The 18,248-nt window shown below is 40.6% G+C and overlaps 2 protein-coding genes across 3 annotated transcripts; one reads left to right on the top strand and one right to left on the bottom strand.

Moving 5' to 3' along the window:
- Positions 1–82: 82 nt before the first annotated feature.
- On the bottom strand, positions 83–10,889 carry LOC308291857 (uncharacterized protein). Of its 2 annotated transcripts, XM_080733988.1 has the most exons (8): positions 10,854–10,889; positions 7,676–7,742; positions 5,606–5,947; positions 4,950–5,213; positions 3,680–3,876; positions 3,278–3,367; positions 2,750–2,929; positions 83–1,983 (listed from the first exon to the last, which is right to left on the bottom strand). In XM_080733988.1, the coding sequence occupies exons 1-7, from the start codon at positions 10,878–10,880 to the stop codon at positions 2,780–2,782; spliced, it is 1,137 nt and encodes a 378-aa protein (XP_080590114.1). In that variant the 5' UTR covers positions 10,881–10,889; the 3' UTR covers positions 83–1,983; positions 2,750–2,779. The 2 variants fall into 2 exon arrangements, with proteins under 2 accessions (XP_080590114.1, XP_080590113.1); XM_080733987.1 differs by having other exon boundaries at positions 83–2,929.
- Positions 10,890–13,863: 2,974 nt separating this feature from the next.
- Positions 13,864–17,347, top strand: LOC308290929 (uncharacterized protein; the record flags this gene model as incomplete). The annotated part of the gene is made up of 7 exons (XM_080732845.1): positions 13,864–13,869; positions 14,947–15,021; positions 15,303–15,401; positions 15,558–15,617; positions 16,115–16,216; positions 16,754–16,843; positions 17,225–17,347. 7 exons carry the CDS (start codon positions 13,864–13,866, stop codon positions 17,345–17,347), a joined length of 555 nt encoding a protein of 184 aa, XP_080588971.1.
- Between the last annotated feature and the right edge of the window lie 901 nt (positions 17,348–18,248).

Raw genomic sequence — 18,248 nt, forward strand, 5'->3', positions numbered from 1 at the left:
ATAAATACAGAATATATATTTCATACTTCACAATGCATCCCTGCAAGCCAAATGACGTCATGATGACGTTATGATACCGTCCTCTGGTGACGCTCAGAACTAGACCAGATCACAGCCCATGTGGGGATGATTATCTGACTAGTTACTGTATGATATTTATCTGGCCTTGATCTGACCCTCTCTGATTAATCCAGGACGTCCGTTTTCGTGGGCAGGATTTATGTTGGTTGAGATTCTAGGCCAGATCTGACTAGTCATGGTTTGACTTGGTCTGGCCCCAATCGAGACGTCACTGATTGGTCCAGGTCCTGACCGTGCTTGCTGGGATACTAATATACTTCCAGTGCTTTATACAGAATGAACTGAGGCAGTCTGGGAAGGATGGCTAAAGCCAGCAGTTTTCACACCACAATCACCACAAACGTTGAGGCTGTTTTCATCATACTGTACTTCTGTGCATGCATATTGTCAATGTAACATTTTAGGAGTAGGTTAAAGTTTTTCCACTACACTGTGACACCAGACACTGTGGTGTTGACCCAGTCTCTGATTGCTTTTTTTTTTTTTTTTTTTTAAACCAAGCTCTTCTCTTCAGAAACCAGACAGCAACTAGCGTGAAACATGCAGCCTTGATGTCTGGAGTCATGAGCCCCATTTCTCTACTGTTGTCTCTGTAAGTCTCTGCTCACACTAGTGGTGGACTAGTCTGGGATCACTTCACTTTTCGAGGTTTGATCCTGTCGGGAGAGGAAACCACTTTACGTCATGTTGTAGTACTCAAAGGACTACAATTTGCCGGAACTATCAAACCGGATTCAGTTTTAACCCAAAATAATTCCCCTGCGCTCAAGGATATACTTTTAGGGCCTACCTTATAAACTCCTTGATGCGGCGTAGTTTTGCTTTTGAAAAAAAATGTTTGGGATATGCATCTTTTATTCCACCTCGTAGCGACTGGCAAGACTACACTAGGCTACTCGAGCATTTTAATAGGGATTGGGGAAACAAACGGAGGGAACCAAAACAAAGCGACACCGCTTCTTCGGCTTGTGGTTTCCGCCTAGACCGGATCAAACCACCCGTTGTTAACGATCACCAGGCTTTCCCTCAGAAAGCCTGGTGGGCGAGGTTAGTGGTGGACACTGCATGGCTTTACACCTCCACATATTCACACAGCTAAGACAACGACACAATCAATCACTGTATGTATTAACTTCTGTGGCCAAGGTTCTGAATCATGAATTACAGTGTCGACAAACACAGAGCAACATGTTAATAGTAATACATTATCATGTCAGTGGATCACTTGTGAATTCCTATTTAAGGCATTTAACTGTTAGTGTTATAGTTAGTGTTTAAGTAATAGTTAGTGTTTGTGTTAATATAGGCAATATTTTGTCTACTCTAGAAGTATAGCAGGTCTATTTACAACATGTCTCCTGATGATGAATGCAGGAGTACTGATGCATTTGGTCATGGTGGTGCAATGGTAGCTGGCATAGCCAGCCTATATAGGCTCTCCTGAGGATGAATGCGGGAGTACTGATGCATTTGGTCGTGGTGGTGCAATGGTAGCCTGGCATAGCCAGCCTATATAGGCTACTAATGCAGCTAACTAACTGCAGTATATATCATCCCCACCTTGTTTTAACATGGGTGGATTGTTTAGCTGTGCTAGGCTAGTGCAATGGTGCTATTCTCATGCACACAAGTGTACGATGAACTACAATGGGGCGTTCATTGGAGTACAAATGTCCACCAGGAGGCAAGCCCCCACCTCTCTCGACATGATGTTGATTTGTCGTTGTACGTGAGGGCAATGGGGGAATCTAAGGTTTAAAGGATACTGAAGTATTACTGATCATTAATGACTTATGCCTATGTCAGTGTTTATACAGGTCCAGAATGGTAACACTACATGGAATGACTCCAACTTTGGTCTCCATAGAGAAATGTCTCCTGAAAAGGTTGATGCTTTAATGCCTGGTGTGAGAAAGTCTACAATCAAAGGTGTGATTTGATTACCTTTTTTGTGAGATTTCTGTGCCAGTATTAAAAAAAACAAAGCACAACAGACAGAGCTGCAAAATGAGACAAACTTGTTAAAAACAATTCTACATGTGGGGCGCCTGCTGGCCTAGTGGTCCAGGTGCATACCACATAGGCTCTGATGCCTACTGACACACAGCAACGGCCGATCCCGACGGCATTTGCTGCGTGTCACTCCCTGAGTCCCTGTCTCTCTCTACTATCAATAAAGTCAAAAAGCCCCCCCAAAAATAAATAAATAAATAAAATCTACATGTAATGTAAACGTTGCATAGCAACCAACTGGTTCAGAGACTTTATTCTTGTAAAACGTATTTGTGTAATGAATGGTTTTCATGTTGGCATATTTGGTAAGCATTTTATAAAAGCAATCACTCCAGTTCAGGCTATGGAATATTGCATAGCCTCTGGCTGAACAATGCCCCTTGATATAGGAAAAAGAAATTGGACATCTAGCATTCAGAGAAGAGTAAATTTGGAGATTTCTGCTTACATGGATTAATTCATCATTGGTTTATCTCATTATTTGAAACTTTGGCCATGTTCAATATGAACATCCAACATTGACCCCTTTAATTAAAGCACATTTCGATTCCAGGTCTGATATCAGAATCGGTTCATTCCCTACCAATCAGTGCAAACCATAGAGTTATAGGGGTGCAAACTCTTGAAGAGACTTTTTAGGACGGAGGAGACTCACATCGATGACACTTCCACAAACTCTGACCCCTTAAAGGAAGTTGAGTTTGTCTGAGGTGTACACGTCACAAGTGGGAGCACTTGGGCTGAGGGGGACCTGGACGTTTAGGAAGTCCTCTGTCTCAAAGGTAGGGCCGGACGGCATGGTGTAGGTGGGACCTTGGTCTTCCAGACCTGGATCCTGTACAGAGAGAATCAAAATATAAATAGAGCTTCAAGATTATTTGGGGCCATATTGAGAGCACGATTATCAATACAAATGTCAATATTTTTTCAAAATGTGGGTCATGGGTTTGGTTTTATGTTTTAAGAAAATAATTAAATTAAATTCTCTCCTTATTTTTCTTATTAGCAAAAGAATAAGGTTTTCCCTTTCCGAAAGTATGACAATATTGTACAGATGTTCTTTTAAACAACAACCAGCAACAATCGATGTGACCCAAGGATTTGATTTGAGTTTAGGTATTTGAGGTAAAGACTTCAGTTTAAAGTGCAGGAGTCCATTCATATGAACAAATGTCCATGTTACCTCACTGACATCTTGGTGCTGAATTTGCTCATTCCTGGGAGGGCAAAAAGTAAAAGTTGGCTGGCTCGGAGGACGATGCTGCATCGATTCCTAGCAAACAACACAGTTTGACCATTTTTGTTTTTACAAAGCTACAAGTCAAGCCGTGATCAGTTTAACCTTAAGAGTAAAACCAAAAGAGAAAAATCCAATTTTTAACTTTTGATCAGGGTTTTACTGAACTCTCATCACTCTTCATTGACGTGAGTTCAGCAAAAGCTATAATCTATAAACTCAAAAATAATGAATAATGAAATTAAATGTTTTTGTTTTACATGCCTAGTTGCATTACATCAGAGACTTTTCTCAGGTGTTGGAAAGCACATCAAGCACAGTCCTGTTGACTTTGACATAAAAGTATACCTCCTCTGTCCGGTATTCTGGTAGCACGTAGGTAGTTGTTGGTGGTCCTTTATCCGCTGCACTGGAACAGCACTTTGCCAGACAAACCAGCAGAAATGTGCCAGCAAAACACGCCGCAAAAAACATGGGCACCACACGGCTCACAAACCACCATAAGCTCCATAACATCTCTATCACAGGCTTGGCAATGTTGTCGTCTGAATGGGGAGTGAAACATGAAATAAATCACTTTTAAACATGAAATAAATCACTTTTCTGCATGTGTGTTCTTTTGGACTTATTCCTTGGATTGTTATGAGGTAACTGCAAAACAACATGCTGAACACAGATTGTCTAACATCTAACATTTAAAGCTGCACTATGTAATCTTCTTTTTTACTACAGAGCTAATAGCTGCTTGCTCTGGAGAGAAATATACGTTTTTGACCTTTAAGTCAAAATTTGTGTCAAACCATAATAAACAGTATAATAAACATATAAATAACATATAAATAATAATAAACAGTAGGTATAAATGTCTCAAGAAAAGAGCAGGGAGTCCAAATACAACCACCCCAACTGTACAAGTTATATTGTATTATACTCTTAGAAGATCACTGCACTCACTTGGTCCTTTTAGGATTTTTTGTTTCTTTGGTCAAAAGCCCTAGCAGCAGATACGAAAGATGTTTTGGCCAGCAGCCTTCCTCTGTGTGAATCTAAGCATACTCTACCATTCAAATTGGACAAAATAGCAATTGTTCACTAATGCAAATTACATAATACAGCTTTAATGACAACTGGACACTTCTTTCACATTGTTAGTCAGTTTTGTCATTGGCAAGCATTGAGCATTTAGAATTGTAAATATACTGTAGATTGATTTGAAAGATTTAGCCTCCTTGGAGATAAGATTGTTTAACAGAGGGAAAAATCGAATGTCCATCAAACGCACCTTTATGTTTGTTCATACTATAGTATGAACCAAGCCCCCAGAACCACGGTAGAATGTTGAAGCACTTTCCAAAGTGGGGCGACGTGCATTCTGCTGCTGCCTGGATGGTGTTACCATCCACAGCGACAGAGAGCAGGGCAGGACATGGAGAGACAGGCTGGGCTCATGGCAAAGCCATATAATGTACAGTGGCAAAAACTGCAACCACCACTGCCTGTCTCCCACCTTAGTCCATAAAAGAGGTGAGGAGGTTTCTGTTATGGTGGCTGGCTAGTACCACTGAGTTACTCCTTCTTTCATGGACAACCTACCTGACTGAGTCTCAGTCACACTTACATATAACGGTCAGCTCCAGGGTCAGAAACAGGTAGCCCTCCGCGTCAAAGGCTTGGTACGTCCCAGAGTCCCAGTTACTCTTGATGGTCAACTTATCGGGCTTTACATTAACGCGGTCCGATAAAACCACACCTTTCTTCACCAGTTCTGTTATACTCTGTGGCTCATCCTTTGGGTGGAATGTAAGATCATACATCCTGACATATCGCACAAACCATATGTCGACGTCCTGGCTGGCATTGACCGTCCTGGATGTATTACGCACTGGAACGCAAAAGAAATGTTACAAATGAACATTCTCTGGTTTAGTCAAACTGGCCAAACATGTATTGTTCAAGTGAACTTTGATATCAGGAAAATGTATGTGAATCCAGGATTTTGAAGGCGTAAAGGTGTGTACCTGGGACTAATGGTCTACACAGGTTCAACCGAACCTAATGGTTCCTGGTCAGAATATAGAGCTATTCAAGGCCTTTATTGGTGTGTGTGTGTGTGTGTGTGTGTGTGTGTGTGTGTGTGTGTGTGTGTGTGTGTGTGTGTGTGTGTGTGTGTGTTCCTTACAAGGACATTTACAATAACTATGGTTAGGTATTCTTTGGAGCAAAGAATTTTACAGCAAAAATTGTGTTTAACGTAGAACTCAGTGTTGTGATTACCTTGCACAAAGACCTGGAACTTATAGATCAGCCTGCTGCGTTCTCCCTGGACCACATACATGCCCTGGTCTTTTTGCGTTACCATAGATTTCCAGAAGTGGTAGAAGCCATCTTTGATCATAGCAAACCAACGGCACTCATAGTCCGTATGGTGACACCGGCAATCATAGCGCGCCCACATAGGGTCACACCACACCTCACTTTTGGAGGGCTTGTTAGAGCTCCAGAGCTCGATCCCCTTTGAGGTGTCATTGGCGGGGTAGAACATCAAGAGGGTGGGTGTCACTGTCACGTTGAAGGCCAGCTGATCACTGTAGCTCACCCTCATTGTGTCTGTGCGTTCTGTGGAGTGCAAGGAACACCAGCGTACCACATGATTTGTGCTACATTGGAGAGAAGGTGGACTCACTGATATTTAATTACACTTAAAAAAGAAATGTCAATATTGAAATGCAACTTTTTATTGACATTTGTCTTTAATGTATTACATATTCAATCTTCTTCACTTGCCATTTGGGGAAATATATTATCTTGATTCTTGAATCAGTTACACTGAACCCTGACACTTAGATATCCACTATTTCATATACTGTAAGTAATAAGTATACCGTAAGTAGTAAGTAGGTCAGAGATGCGGTATCTGAGACCTGGTCTTGACTTAAATATTGAATATCTTGGAACAAACCACACTTTTTTTTACTATCTCCAGTATACTTTTGTACTTCCATAACATGAGTAGAGCCATAACAGACCGTCATATTTCTTTGATATATTTTTTTTACACCAAGACAAAGAAAGAAAGAAAGAAAGAAAGAAAGAAAGAAAGAAAGAAAGAAAGAAAGAAAGAAAGAAAACAATTTTGTAAACAAATCCTATCATGCACTAAATGGTACTGTGGTAGCATGTGGGTTAGGCTGTAAAGCAGAAGCAGTGGAATTGTGTGTAATAATGCTATAATAAGACATAGTCATAGATAGATACATAATACAAATAATAGATGCTTATAATATAATTAAAGGGATATTCCACTTTCAACAGGGAGCAGTGGTAGGGCTTCTCTCCACATACACACCCATTGTAACTTCAAATTCCATTTTAACCATGATAGATTCATTAAAAACACACATTATTTTTTCTGGAGACTCATTTTACCTTCCTAATACATGAGCAGGCCGTGTTTTTTCGATAACTTTTTTCATTTATATTTAATAATTATTTGGAAAAATGGAAAAAATGAAATACAAAAAAAATATTATTAAAAATAAATGAAACATTTTATCGAAAAAACACGGCCTGCTCACATATTAGGAGGGTAGTATGAGTCACCAGAAAAAATAATGTGTGTTTTTAATTCATCTATCATGGTTAAAATGAAGTTTGAAGTTACAATGGGTGTGTGTGGGGAGAGGCCCTGGGCCTGGAGGGCCTGGTAACATTTACATCAAATATCTAAATATTCAATCAAGCTAATTAAAAACTGTTCAGGGTGTTCATAAAAGCCTGATTAGATGATAAAATTACCAAAAGTTTTTTTTTAAAGTGAAATACCCCTTTAAGGATATTTCATTAATGAAACGTATCATTAAAAAAAAGACCCAGTTCTCACCCTGACCAGGGATGTAGTGGAGGGGGGGAACGCGGGTACGGAGTGCCCACACTTCTCTCAAGTCAAGTCAGTTGATATTATATTTTCAGGTCGTTCTGACCCAGCAATTGGTTGAAATAGGCTCGCCAGCCGTGCTGAAATGAGCATCACTAACAGCAGATGGTAATATAAGATTTGAAAATGGATTAATTAATTGGAAATATCAGTTGTGGAGCTATTTTGCATGGGAAGTTTGGCTGATGATCCGGTCATCAAATTATTGGTTGAGAACCACTGGTCTAAGGCTATTTCTGCTGCCGCGCAGACCCGTTTTAAGCCAGAGAAAACGTTATGTGCACGCGCACGTGCGTGCACGCGCATTGACGCGCGTGCACGTGCGTGCGTAGGGAGTGCCCACACTTCCAAATTTAGCACTACAACACTGACCCTGACCGTACCATAAGGTCGCTATACACATGACTTACCTCTGGACTTGATAGGTGAATGAACATCACCAACAACAGCACCCATAAAGACCCATGTAAGTGTGACCTATGGGAGAGAGACAATCAATCAGTAGAAGACATGCCAAAGCATCTGCATGAACTTGTAATTTCCGACATTCACTTTTTGCCATATCACTGCCAAACCTTTCTTTAAAGCTACAATGTCACATGCATGAGTCCTGCACAATGTAAAGCAGGGGACTTCACCATGGGGTCTCTGACCGAGGGGGTTGATAAGATAAGAATTATGATACATAATTCATGATTTGTGTATGAGGCTCATATGACCATATAATATATATTATGAACTGAACTTACAGTATAAGAGACCACATTTTGGTCGGATACTCTAGGTTCAGGCTAATAGATTACAGGTCATAGTAACTTTGGTTGCCCTGGCTACGAAATCATGATATACTGTATGTCACTAGTGGAAAATTACCAACTACGTGTCACTGTCTTCTTTGTTATGATCTGGGAACAAATGAATGAGTCCCACGACTTATACTGTTATAACTGTACTCTTTATATACATGTTCTCTTCCATCTTGGAAGAGAGAGAGAATTAGAAAGCTGCCAATAGGATGGTATGCTCACTGTCTGTCTTCCTTGTATGCTCTCTTAAAATACAGCAATCTAAGATATACGTCCTTTGGTCTCTTTGTCTTATTTTAATTATGGATTTATAGATCCATACTTATTTAACTTTAATTAATTTATTTAACAGGGGTCCTCAGAGTTACTAGTACAGGTGGCCGCCAAGTGGGTGCAGGGTGATAGGAATGTCATATAGACCCGTTTTACAGATAGGCTATTGATACTGTTGAAGTTTTATTATTATTATTATTATTATTGTTCAAAAGTATCGAAACGAGGTATCGTTCGTTTTTACGATACTCGATAGTATCGACATCATGGATCGATACCATGAAAAGTATCGCAGACGATACCCATCCCTATAGAGTCTAGACCCCACCTATATATATAGGTCTATATGACATTCCTATCACTCAACATGTATGGGGTCCACTTCATCTCTCCTTCCTTGGCCTGAAATACATTTAAGATCCCTGCTAGTTGCGACCGTCAGGGAGCAGTTTACTATGAAAACCTCCACCGGCCGTCCGTCCGTCCGTCACACGTCACACCTTTGCCCTGCTCATATCTCCGCATCAGTATGACATCACACCACATGTGTACACAAACCTTTGTGTACGTTGCTGTGGCAACAGTCTGTTGTTGCTGGTCTGTTAGTGTACGTTAGCAACCACCTTAGCAACCATGGTTTTACCCTAGCAACCAACTGTTTACCCTAGCAACCAACTGTTTACCATAGCAACCATGTTTTTTTTACCCTAGCAACCAACTGTTTACCATAGCAACCAGATACGCAGAGCAGGGATCTCCATATATGGGCATAAACAGGTGACATCACACTGATGTCAGATACTCAGAGCAGGGATTTCTCCATAATATATGGGCATAAAAGGGATTCTGTTAGGGATCTCCATATATGGGCATAAAAGGGATTCTGTTAGGGATCTCCATATATGGGCATACAAGGGATTCTGTTAGGGATCTCCATATATGGGCATAAAAGGGATTCTGTTAGGGATCTCCATATATGGGCATAAAGGGGATTCTGTTAGGGATCTCCATATATGGGCATAAAAGGGATTCTGTTAGGGATCTCCATATATGGGCATAAAAGGGATTCTGTTAGGGATCTCCATATATGGGCATAAAAGGGATTCTGTTAGCTGTTAGTGATCTCCATATATGGGCATAAAAGGGATGCTGTTAGGGATCTCCATATATGGGCATAAAAGGGATTCTGTTAGGGATCTCCATATATGGGCATGAAAGGGATTCTGTTAGGGATCTCCATATATGGGCATAAAAGGGATTGTATCCCAGATGATGCCCTGTTAGGAGATCCACACTAACAGAATCCATATATGGTCCTACCGACAGCTGCTATAAGCCAACCCTGGCGATAAGGTCTGAGTCGAAGAAATGCTTCTTTCCTGGCAAGAATTGCCCCTTTATACTGTAGGGCTCGTTTGTGTATTGTATGACATCACGCCACATCATCGGCTGAGGACTGTGTGATGTCATCATATCTCCATATATGGAGACATAAGTTGCTCATGCCCAAATATGGGCTGGTGAGGTCAGACTTAGTGTGATGCGTAGGTTATCTCCATATATGGAGATTCAACTTCAATGAGTAACCATGGCAAACTGTCAACTGCCCGTATGTCTTGATAATTGGTAAAACAAACTTTTGGCCTATTTGTGGAGATAAGCGACCAACGGTCGATTATCTCCCGATTAGGGAGTCTTACTGGTAATTTTACAAGTGAAAATTCCATCCTATCTCTGGAAATTGTAATAAAGTAGGCTATATGAAGAAATCTAAATCTGGGGCAGACAAATGCAAATCAGCTCAATAATGTTTAATTAATTCATCCTCCTACCAGAATATGACAGATTAAGTTAACAAATTCACAACACCCGTAGATGACTCCAGCGATAATAATAATAACAATAACAAGGGTAATAATAATATAATAATAATAACAAACTTTATTTGTATAGCAATAGCACCTTTCATAAATGCAGTGCTCTACAGTGCAAAAATAATAAAGAATAAAACAGGAAAGAAAAGAAAAAACACAGAGAATGACGTTTGCACTCTACGAGCGTTTTAGGGTATTACAAGTTAAAAGTTTTAATCCAGCAAGTGTCAGAATCTCAATGTGTGTCATGAATCCATGCATGAATCTCAATGCTTTTCCTCATGCTTTGCCAGAATTACCGTAATGGGTGGGTGCAACTGCGCAACAGCGGCAGTCACAGGCTCACAGCAGCAAGGACGAGCTCCAAAAACATTTGTTTATTGAAAAATACGGACCAATACAAATTGTGCAAGGATTCGCGAGTCTCGCTAACATTTGGCAGAAGACTCGCGGAATCCTATATTTTGCATTTATGTATGTTTAGAGCCCCTTAGACCACTTAATTTGAGGCTAGGCTAAATACATAACTCTAGTCTGCTGTTCATCCATCTTGCAGAATTATAGATACTACTAGATAGGCTATCGTACAGTACCCTACAGTGACAAGCTGACAAGATCAAGATCCTAATACTCACGATTTGAAGAATGGATGTCTGGTACATTTTGCGCTGGCAATTTGTTGCAATCAAAACATATGTGTTGTGCCGAAATCCATGACCTGTCAAGTTATGTGACTCTAGATGTCGCTTGTTTGCAGTCATCAGATAAACCTGTTTCTGGCAAGGGATTTGCAGTTTGACGCCACAAACTGTAACTGTTACTGTAACAGTGACATCATGCTCTTAAATGACAACATTGGAATGGTGGATATGTCTACATGACATAATTACAATATGTAAATAAATAAAGGGAGGGGCGTTAAAGGTTGAAGGCTGCAGAGATTGCAAATAAGACTAGCCTATTGTATTATTGTGGGGAAAGATAACACAAAATCACAAATGGACAATAGGTAGCTTATAAATAGCAAATGGTTGTTGTTTTACAAGCAACATTTCTTCATAACAACATCTAACCTATAAAATGAATTGCAAAGAGTAGGCTAATACAGAACAGGACACTAAACCTTCTGTGAGATAGCCTATCAGATCCGCACAATAACGCATTGCCAGTGTTACCCAAAACTGTGACCCGTCGATTTGTGTGTCTGCACATAGGTCGACCAAGTATTTTGCTAATGACAGTCGCCGAGTCGCACCTTCTGTCATTAAATGTTACACGGGAAAACAACAGTGACTATTACGACTTTATAACACAAACACACAATGGATGGGATGAACAGGTTCCCGGCCTAATAGGCCACACACTTCTTCATGATGTAGGCCTAAGACATCTTAGGATTTGCCCGAAGGATTTGTCCCAAGAACTGATTGGGACAACAAAACATCTCACCACCATGCATGCACCATGTGAATGAACCGACGATGTGTGTGGACTGGAGTCACACAGCTTGACAAGTCACCGATTTCGGCGCAACACCATTATGCTTTGAAGGCTAATAGCAGCAGAAACCAATTAAAATGCACCAGGCATCCGCTCTTCAAATTGTGAGTATATATTTTATGATTTACACTTAATTTAATATCATATTGCTTAACGTTATCTACATGCAATTCTGTAAGAGGGACGGACAGTCCCGGACTGGGCGTAGCCATAATTTCAGAAGATAGGGGGACACATTCTTCTATGTTTATTGCGTTATTTATAAAGTTCTCCAATACAATATTATCAAACAGAAATCAGCAGATTTAAAATAACCCACTATTAGGCCTATTCACCTACACGAACTAAATTCTAAAGCCTGTCTTATTTGTTTAGCATAATAGCCTATAGCTTATTTTGTTCCATCATAGGCTAGAACCATATGTTTCACCATATGCCATGATTTAGTGAAATAACATTTCAAAAATGTAAAAAATAAATACACTATTTTGTTATAGCCTAAGCGAAAATCTTAATAACCTAATAATAAATAGCCTAAATAAATTCGCTGTCAGAAGGAGTCTGCATCTGCCCATATAGGATGATGTAGACTATAGCTGAGAAGCCAGTTTGCTAATTGTAGACTATATCTCTGTGGGATAGAGATATGCCACACATCACTGTTGAACTTAGTGTGTCATTGTGCTTCCGGAGAAGAACACTAAAAGATTCCAACAGCCTCAGCAGGTGGCTGCAGGCTACAGTGAAAATGAGCAATTGTGCAAGAAATTCCACTTAACATGATCTGGAAACATTCCTTGCATGTTCCCTGTCAGACTGAATGTGTAATCCTGACCTGAACTTGAACTTGAACTTGAACATTGCTAATTGCATTTAATAGAAGCCACATCAAGAAGGACAAATATAAAGATAACTTTAATGATGTGAGCATCCACACTCATAATCTGATTGTAGGCATATGCATGTTTGTGAATGTGTTGAAAAGTGATGCATTGTAAATTCAAATGGCTTTTCATTGGCTTAAGTGTTTCTATCATTCAGCAAATCTCTCAGAAAGTGATTCCAACAATATCATTCACCTCAGTTTGTTATAGTTGTGGTGTGGACTCTGCCATGCACCCCCTTGCTACTGAACAAACACTCAATATAGCAAATAGAATACTATCAGAATAGTGCTTTGACCTTTTAAAATGCACCAGACCAAAACATATATCCTACCTTTAAAAGTTTAAAATTATCTTTATAGGCGGCACTCACGTTGGGTGCTATTCATAAATGAAACCACACCTGCATCCAGCTTGGCTGAGCATCTAATCTAAATGCACACACTTGACGGAAGTCGATCTTTGTCACTGTGCTAGAGATTCCTAAGGGCTGTGGCAGTGGAAGGCTCAGCCCAGGGTCCTTTAAGCGTGTCAGATGTGTAGACCCAGATTAGATATACAGTAAGTGAAGTATACCTTCATCAGACCAGACCTGGATTTTTCGCCTGTTTGGGCTGGCCTCCCAAAACACTTGACCCAGGATCTGGAAAGTCTGCAGAGAAGGTGCTGCCACTGTGCAGTGCCACATCATTGGGATACAAACTGATTCCGTCACTACTCTAGCGCCAAAATAAGCCTGGGTTTCGGAGGCTACTACTCTAGAGGCGAGGAGAGAGGATGCCACTCGAGGAGAATTTGATCTGACTGCTGATAGAAGAGACCAGTCCAATGACCCAGACCCTGTCTACAAACACAAATCACTACAATCTATAAAGGTCGCTCACACAAACTGTGAGACACAAAAAGGCACCGGATGTTCTTCCTCCCAAGAGCATACGAGCTTCAGAAGTAATAGAAAACCTTTTACTGTTTGATGTTTTTGTCATTTTTAAAATGTTATCTAGGGCGATCCTCTTAAATCTGTAAGAAACATCATATTTGATATTGTTATAATGCAATGATGTTTTTCAATACATCTGAAACTTAAATATTTGATACGAAATGAATACTAAGATATAGAACTCTCTCTTTCTGTCTCTCTCTCTCTTTCTCTCTCTCTCTCTCTCTCTCTCTCCCTCTCTCTCTCTCTCTCTCTCTCTCTCTCTCTCTCTCTAGGCCACGCTTGCATGGGTTTTCACATGTGCTGTTGGCGGTCGCCGTTATGGAGGTAATGTGTGTGTTAAGTACACATAGAGGGCCCTTGAGTCTAAGAGTCACAGTGGTAAAGTAACTTGGCCTGTGTTCGGGGTACGGAAGCCGGGTGGGGAGGGTGATATTTGTCACTGTACAGTGTACAATGTATTCCTACTGGCTGGGACAGTAGGAAATGTTGAATGGGAGTAGAAAGTCCACGGTGGGGACTCCTCACTGGCAGGTTTACGGTTACAGTTTACAGTTTAGGTAGCCTATTTAGCAGGCGCTCTTAGAACCCAAATATCGATCTAGACAAAAATAATGTAGGTAGACCGAGCACCTAGTCAGTAAAAAAAAGTTATATAAAAACCTAAGAAAAAATGCTATGTAGCTTATTGTCTAGGACGAGTGGACTTTTGTCCTGGGGTTTTTAGCGAGGGTTCTGTCAGCATCCCTGTGTTGGCTGATCTGAGGTGAGCCAATAGGGTACAAAATCTGTGACAACACACAGAAATGTGTTCAGTGGAGAATTAATTGTCATAATGACTAAATTGGGGTAAAAAACGAAATAATGTTATATGAGATTGAGAATCCAAAAATGTAAACAGTCTGGCTTCAAGTGGGTGCACATCACTTCTCCCCACTCCAGGATTTCACCCACTCAAAGGACTATTGTTTTCCTGCCCATATCAGTAAATATCAGTTACATGTACAGTACCGTCCGTATATAGACCAAATCACCACGACCAAATATCTATTTCCAGGTAGATAACGCCAGCCGCGTTGCATCTCGCATTGCAGTAGTATTATTCTTTAAACTTATTTCTGGAAGAAATATATTTTTGTTCTAAATATTCACAGATTGACAAAGTAGACATTGCTAATGTCCTGGGTCTGTGTGCTCTTCTATAGTGTAAATATCCATAGACATTGTACCTGGACTGCCCTATGCAGGTCTATAGACAAACATATGCATGTTTGTCTAATAGACGTACTAGTGATTCATCTCTGTTTTACTTCCCATTCAGATGACGAGCCCATGGCAATGTTCATTGGAAAGCGTGTGTTGGGCTTATTCATTTCCATAAGTGTCCTGGTTTGTATGTATAAGTGCTGCTGTGGCGGTGACGACAGCGATACCAAACCACCAGAGGATGCAGAACAACCTCCAGCTGATGGAAGAGAGGTAAACTCTTATGTCAACACTTACTTGCAAATTAATCAGTTCAGATCAAGTCCCAGCCCTAATAATAATACTACAAAATATAGTATAATCACCAACATAATATGACAACAACATAAATGGCTCCTACAATGTTTTATTTCATACATAATACTTTTGGTGATTGAACAAGGTAACATCTAGACCCTGCCTAAAGTTTATTTTTGTTTGACTCTGGTTCACTCTGGTTGACTTTTAGCTTTCTAAAAACAAAAATGGTCAACCTTCTTGTTCTTGTTTGCTAGGAATCAAACCAACTTCATACTCCCAACAAGCCAACGGTTCCTTCATACAACACTTGCCCTCCCAACCCTTCCAGCTATCAGAGTCCAGGATTCAGTAACGTAAGAGCTCTATCAGTGCAAATGTCTGTTCATTCCCTCTCCCTAACAGTCCCATTTGACTTAATTAACTCTTAGCCCAACAGGGACATTTGTTGATATGAATAGAGACATTCATTTCAAATGGACGTCTACCTAAACTCAAATCTCTTGTTGTAGGTTGCTGTTCATATGATGGTCTCTGGTCCAAAAGACACTGTGACCGTTCCCTACCCTACGGTTTGTTTATGCATTAGACACACACACACACACACACACACACACACACACACACACACACAGTCACACAGTCACACACACACACACACACACACACACACACACACACACACACACACACACACACACACACACACACACACAAACTATACAAAACATCCATCCCAATTGGCCAGTTGGTCTTCTGTTTAGTGATAGTCTCTTCTTTAGAACTTTAGACTTTTGAAATGATTTAACCAACTTATCAAAAAACAAACAAACTAATTTAAGACTGAATACATAACAGCTTAATATGGACTTGCAGTACATCTACCCAAACCAGCAACATGATGAGAGTCCATTTATAACCCTGAAATCATAAAAGCACTGAAAACATACCGGTACACATCCTAACACACAGAAATACTCTGCAATACATTCAGGAGCTAACATTTACATTACATCTATGCTAGCAGCCTCAGTACTCTACTGATTTGTTCTATTATTGCTCCACACAGAGTCCGGCTCGGAGTCCCGGTCCACGGAGTCCGGCTCCACGGAGTCCGGCTCGGAGTCCAGGTCCACACAACGTGACCGGTGCTTCCTCACCGTTCCGACAGGTACTGTGTCTACAGTGGTGGTAACCGAAGTAGATTTACTTAAAGGATTAGCTCACCCTCAAAATGATTTTTTTCCTATTGATTACTCATGTCATGGAGACTTGAGTTCAATAATATTCTTTGGTTTTTGTCGCATTCCTAAGACAATATTTAGATTTTAGTCAAGCCAGGGGATGTGTCTTTCTGCAAGGAAACTCGCCAGCACAATAATATAGTTACTGATGAAGGGTAATGACTGCTAAAAATGTATATACAGGGCGCCTGGTGGCCTAGTGGACCAGGCGCATACCATATAGGCATTGCCATTACGGCATCAATGCCTGTCGGTGTCGCCGGTTCGATTCCCGATCTGAGCGACCTTTGCCGCATGTCACTCCCTGTCTCTCCCCCATTTCCTGTCAGTCTACTGTCCTATCCAATAAAGGCAAAAAGACAAAAAAAAAATCTTAAAAAAAAAAAAAAAAACATGTATATATATTTTTGAATAGTCTTAAAGTTATAATTCCTTTAAGGTTTTTCCATTGTTGCTCAATACAGAACCCTGTGCCTGTGGCGAGCTATGGCATCACTGCACCCACTCCACGGAGCCCACGCAATGTGATCGGTGCTTCCTCACCGTTCCGACAGGTACTGTGTCTACAGCATGGTTCTCAATGTCCAGAGTAGATCTGCTATTTAAAAAATATACTGTGTTTGTGCAGACTGTGCACAGAGCATAACCCAAACTTTGCCAAACTTGGAATGGGTAAGGACTACTCATATTAATCAACTGAGTCGATTTTGAAAACTCATGAATAAGAAGTTGATTCACTGATATAAATGAAATTGTGCTTTTCGATTATTCAATTAATGAAAATAATTGAGGTTTTCTTAATGATATATTACTATACAGTATAAATGTATTTATATTTAAATTGTTTTGTTTTATCATCTGTGCACAATCTGCACATAGAAAACCCTTCAAACGTAACAGACGTGGCCGGTGTGTGTTTGATTCTCTCTGTACAGGGCCCAGGTCTGGGCGACGACACGCCCCGCTTTGAGCCAAAGGAGCTCCAGAACGTCCAGCTCCCGCTCCACTCAGACTCTCCCTCCTGTAGCGTGTACACCTCGGCCAAACTCAACTTCTAAGGCAGCACTTTCCATACCTTTTATAGCAAGAGACCCCCAAAAAACTGTAATTTGATGCCCCCCCCCGGGACCCAAACTTGTGAAAATACCAGATCTACAAGCTCACAACGCGTCACGTTGTGTCACGATGTGATGCGTTGTGAGCTTGTAGATCTGGTATTCTCTAACCTGACTTGCGTCAGATGGTGGCAGTAGTGCATAGGCTACCGCTCTACTTTACCATCTGAGATCTCTCGGGCAGACTCGATGTAAGGGGCGGGACATTTTTTGAAATTCTTTAGCAGGTGATTGGATGTGGCCGTCTCTCTGTCACAGTCTGGGAGTGCCAACTCCAACCACTCATATTGGCCTGTCTGCATCCACGTGGTCTGCAATCAGACTCTATTGGCTCAGAGCCGCTCAGAGCCCGCCCGTAGCTGCCGCTGATTGGTCCGGCCCGAGGCTTTACGAGCGTTATCAACTCCCACCGAGAGATCTCAGATGGTAAAGTAGAGCGGTAGCCTACGCACTACTGCCACCATCTGACGCAAGTCAGGTTAGGTATTCTCGCAATTTCTGAAACATTACTTTTTCTAATTCATGAAATATCTTAGATTTTTTATCTATGAAATTATTTTGAAACGAGTTTGAATTTAGTTTTTGATTTATGAACAATTGTGAATTTCTTTCTAGGTTTTTAGGAGTGTCATTGGCGTGAGATCAGACCTGAAATAAGGTATCTGCTTTAAAGGGGACCTATTCAAATCAAAATTTAGACTGCACTGAATGCTTCTAGTTTTTATTTATTTATTTTTTGCTTTTTTACTTTCAAAACGAGCTGCCGGCAACTCGTGATAGATAACCTTTTATTGTTGTTATGCAACGTTTATTTTTACAATTTACTTAAAGTTACTTTAAGTTA

This window comes from Nannobrachium achirus, assembly GCF_963921795.1.
Source record: "Nannobrachium achirus genome assembly, chromosome: 9".
In the NCBI taxonomy this organism is placed as follows: domain Eukaryota; kingdom Metazoa; phylum Chordata; class Actinopteri; order Myctophiformes; family Myctophidae; genus Nannobrachium; species Nannobrachium achirus.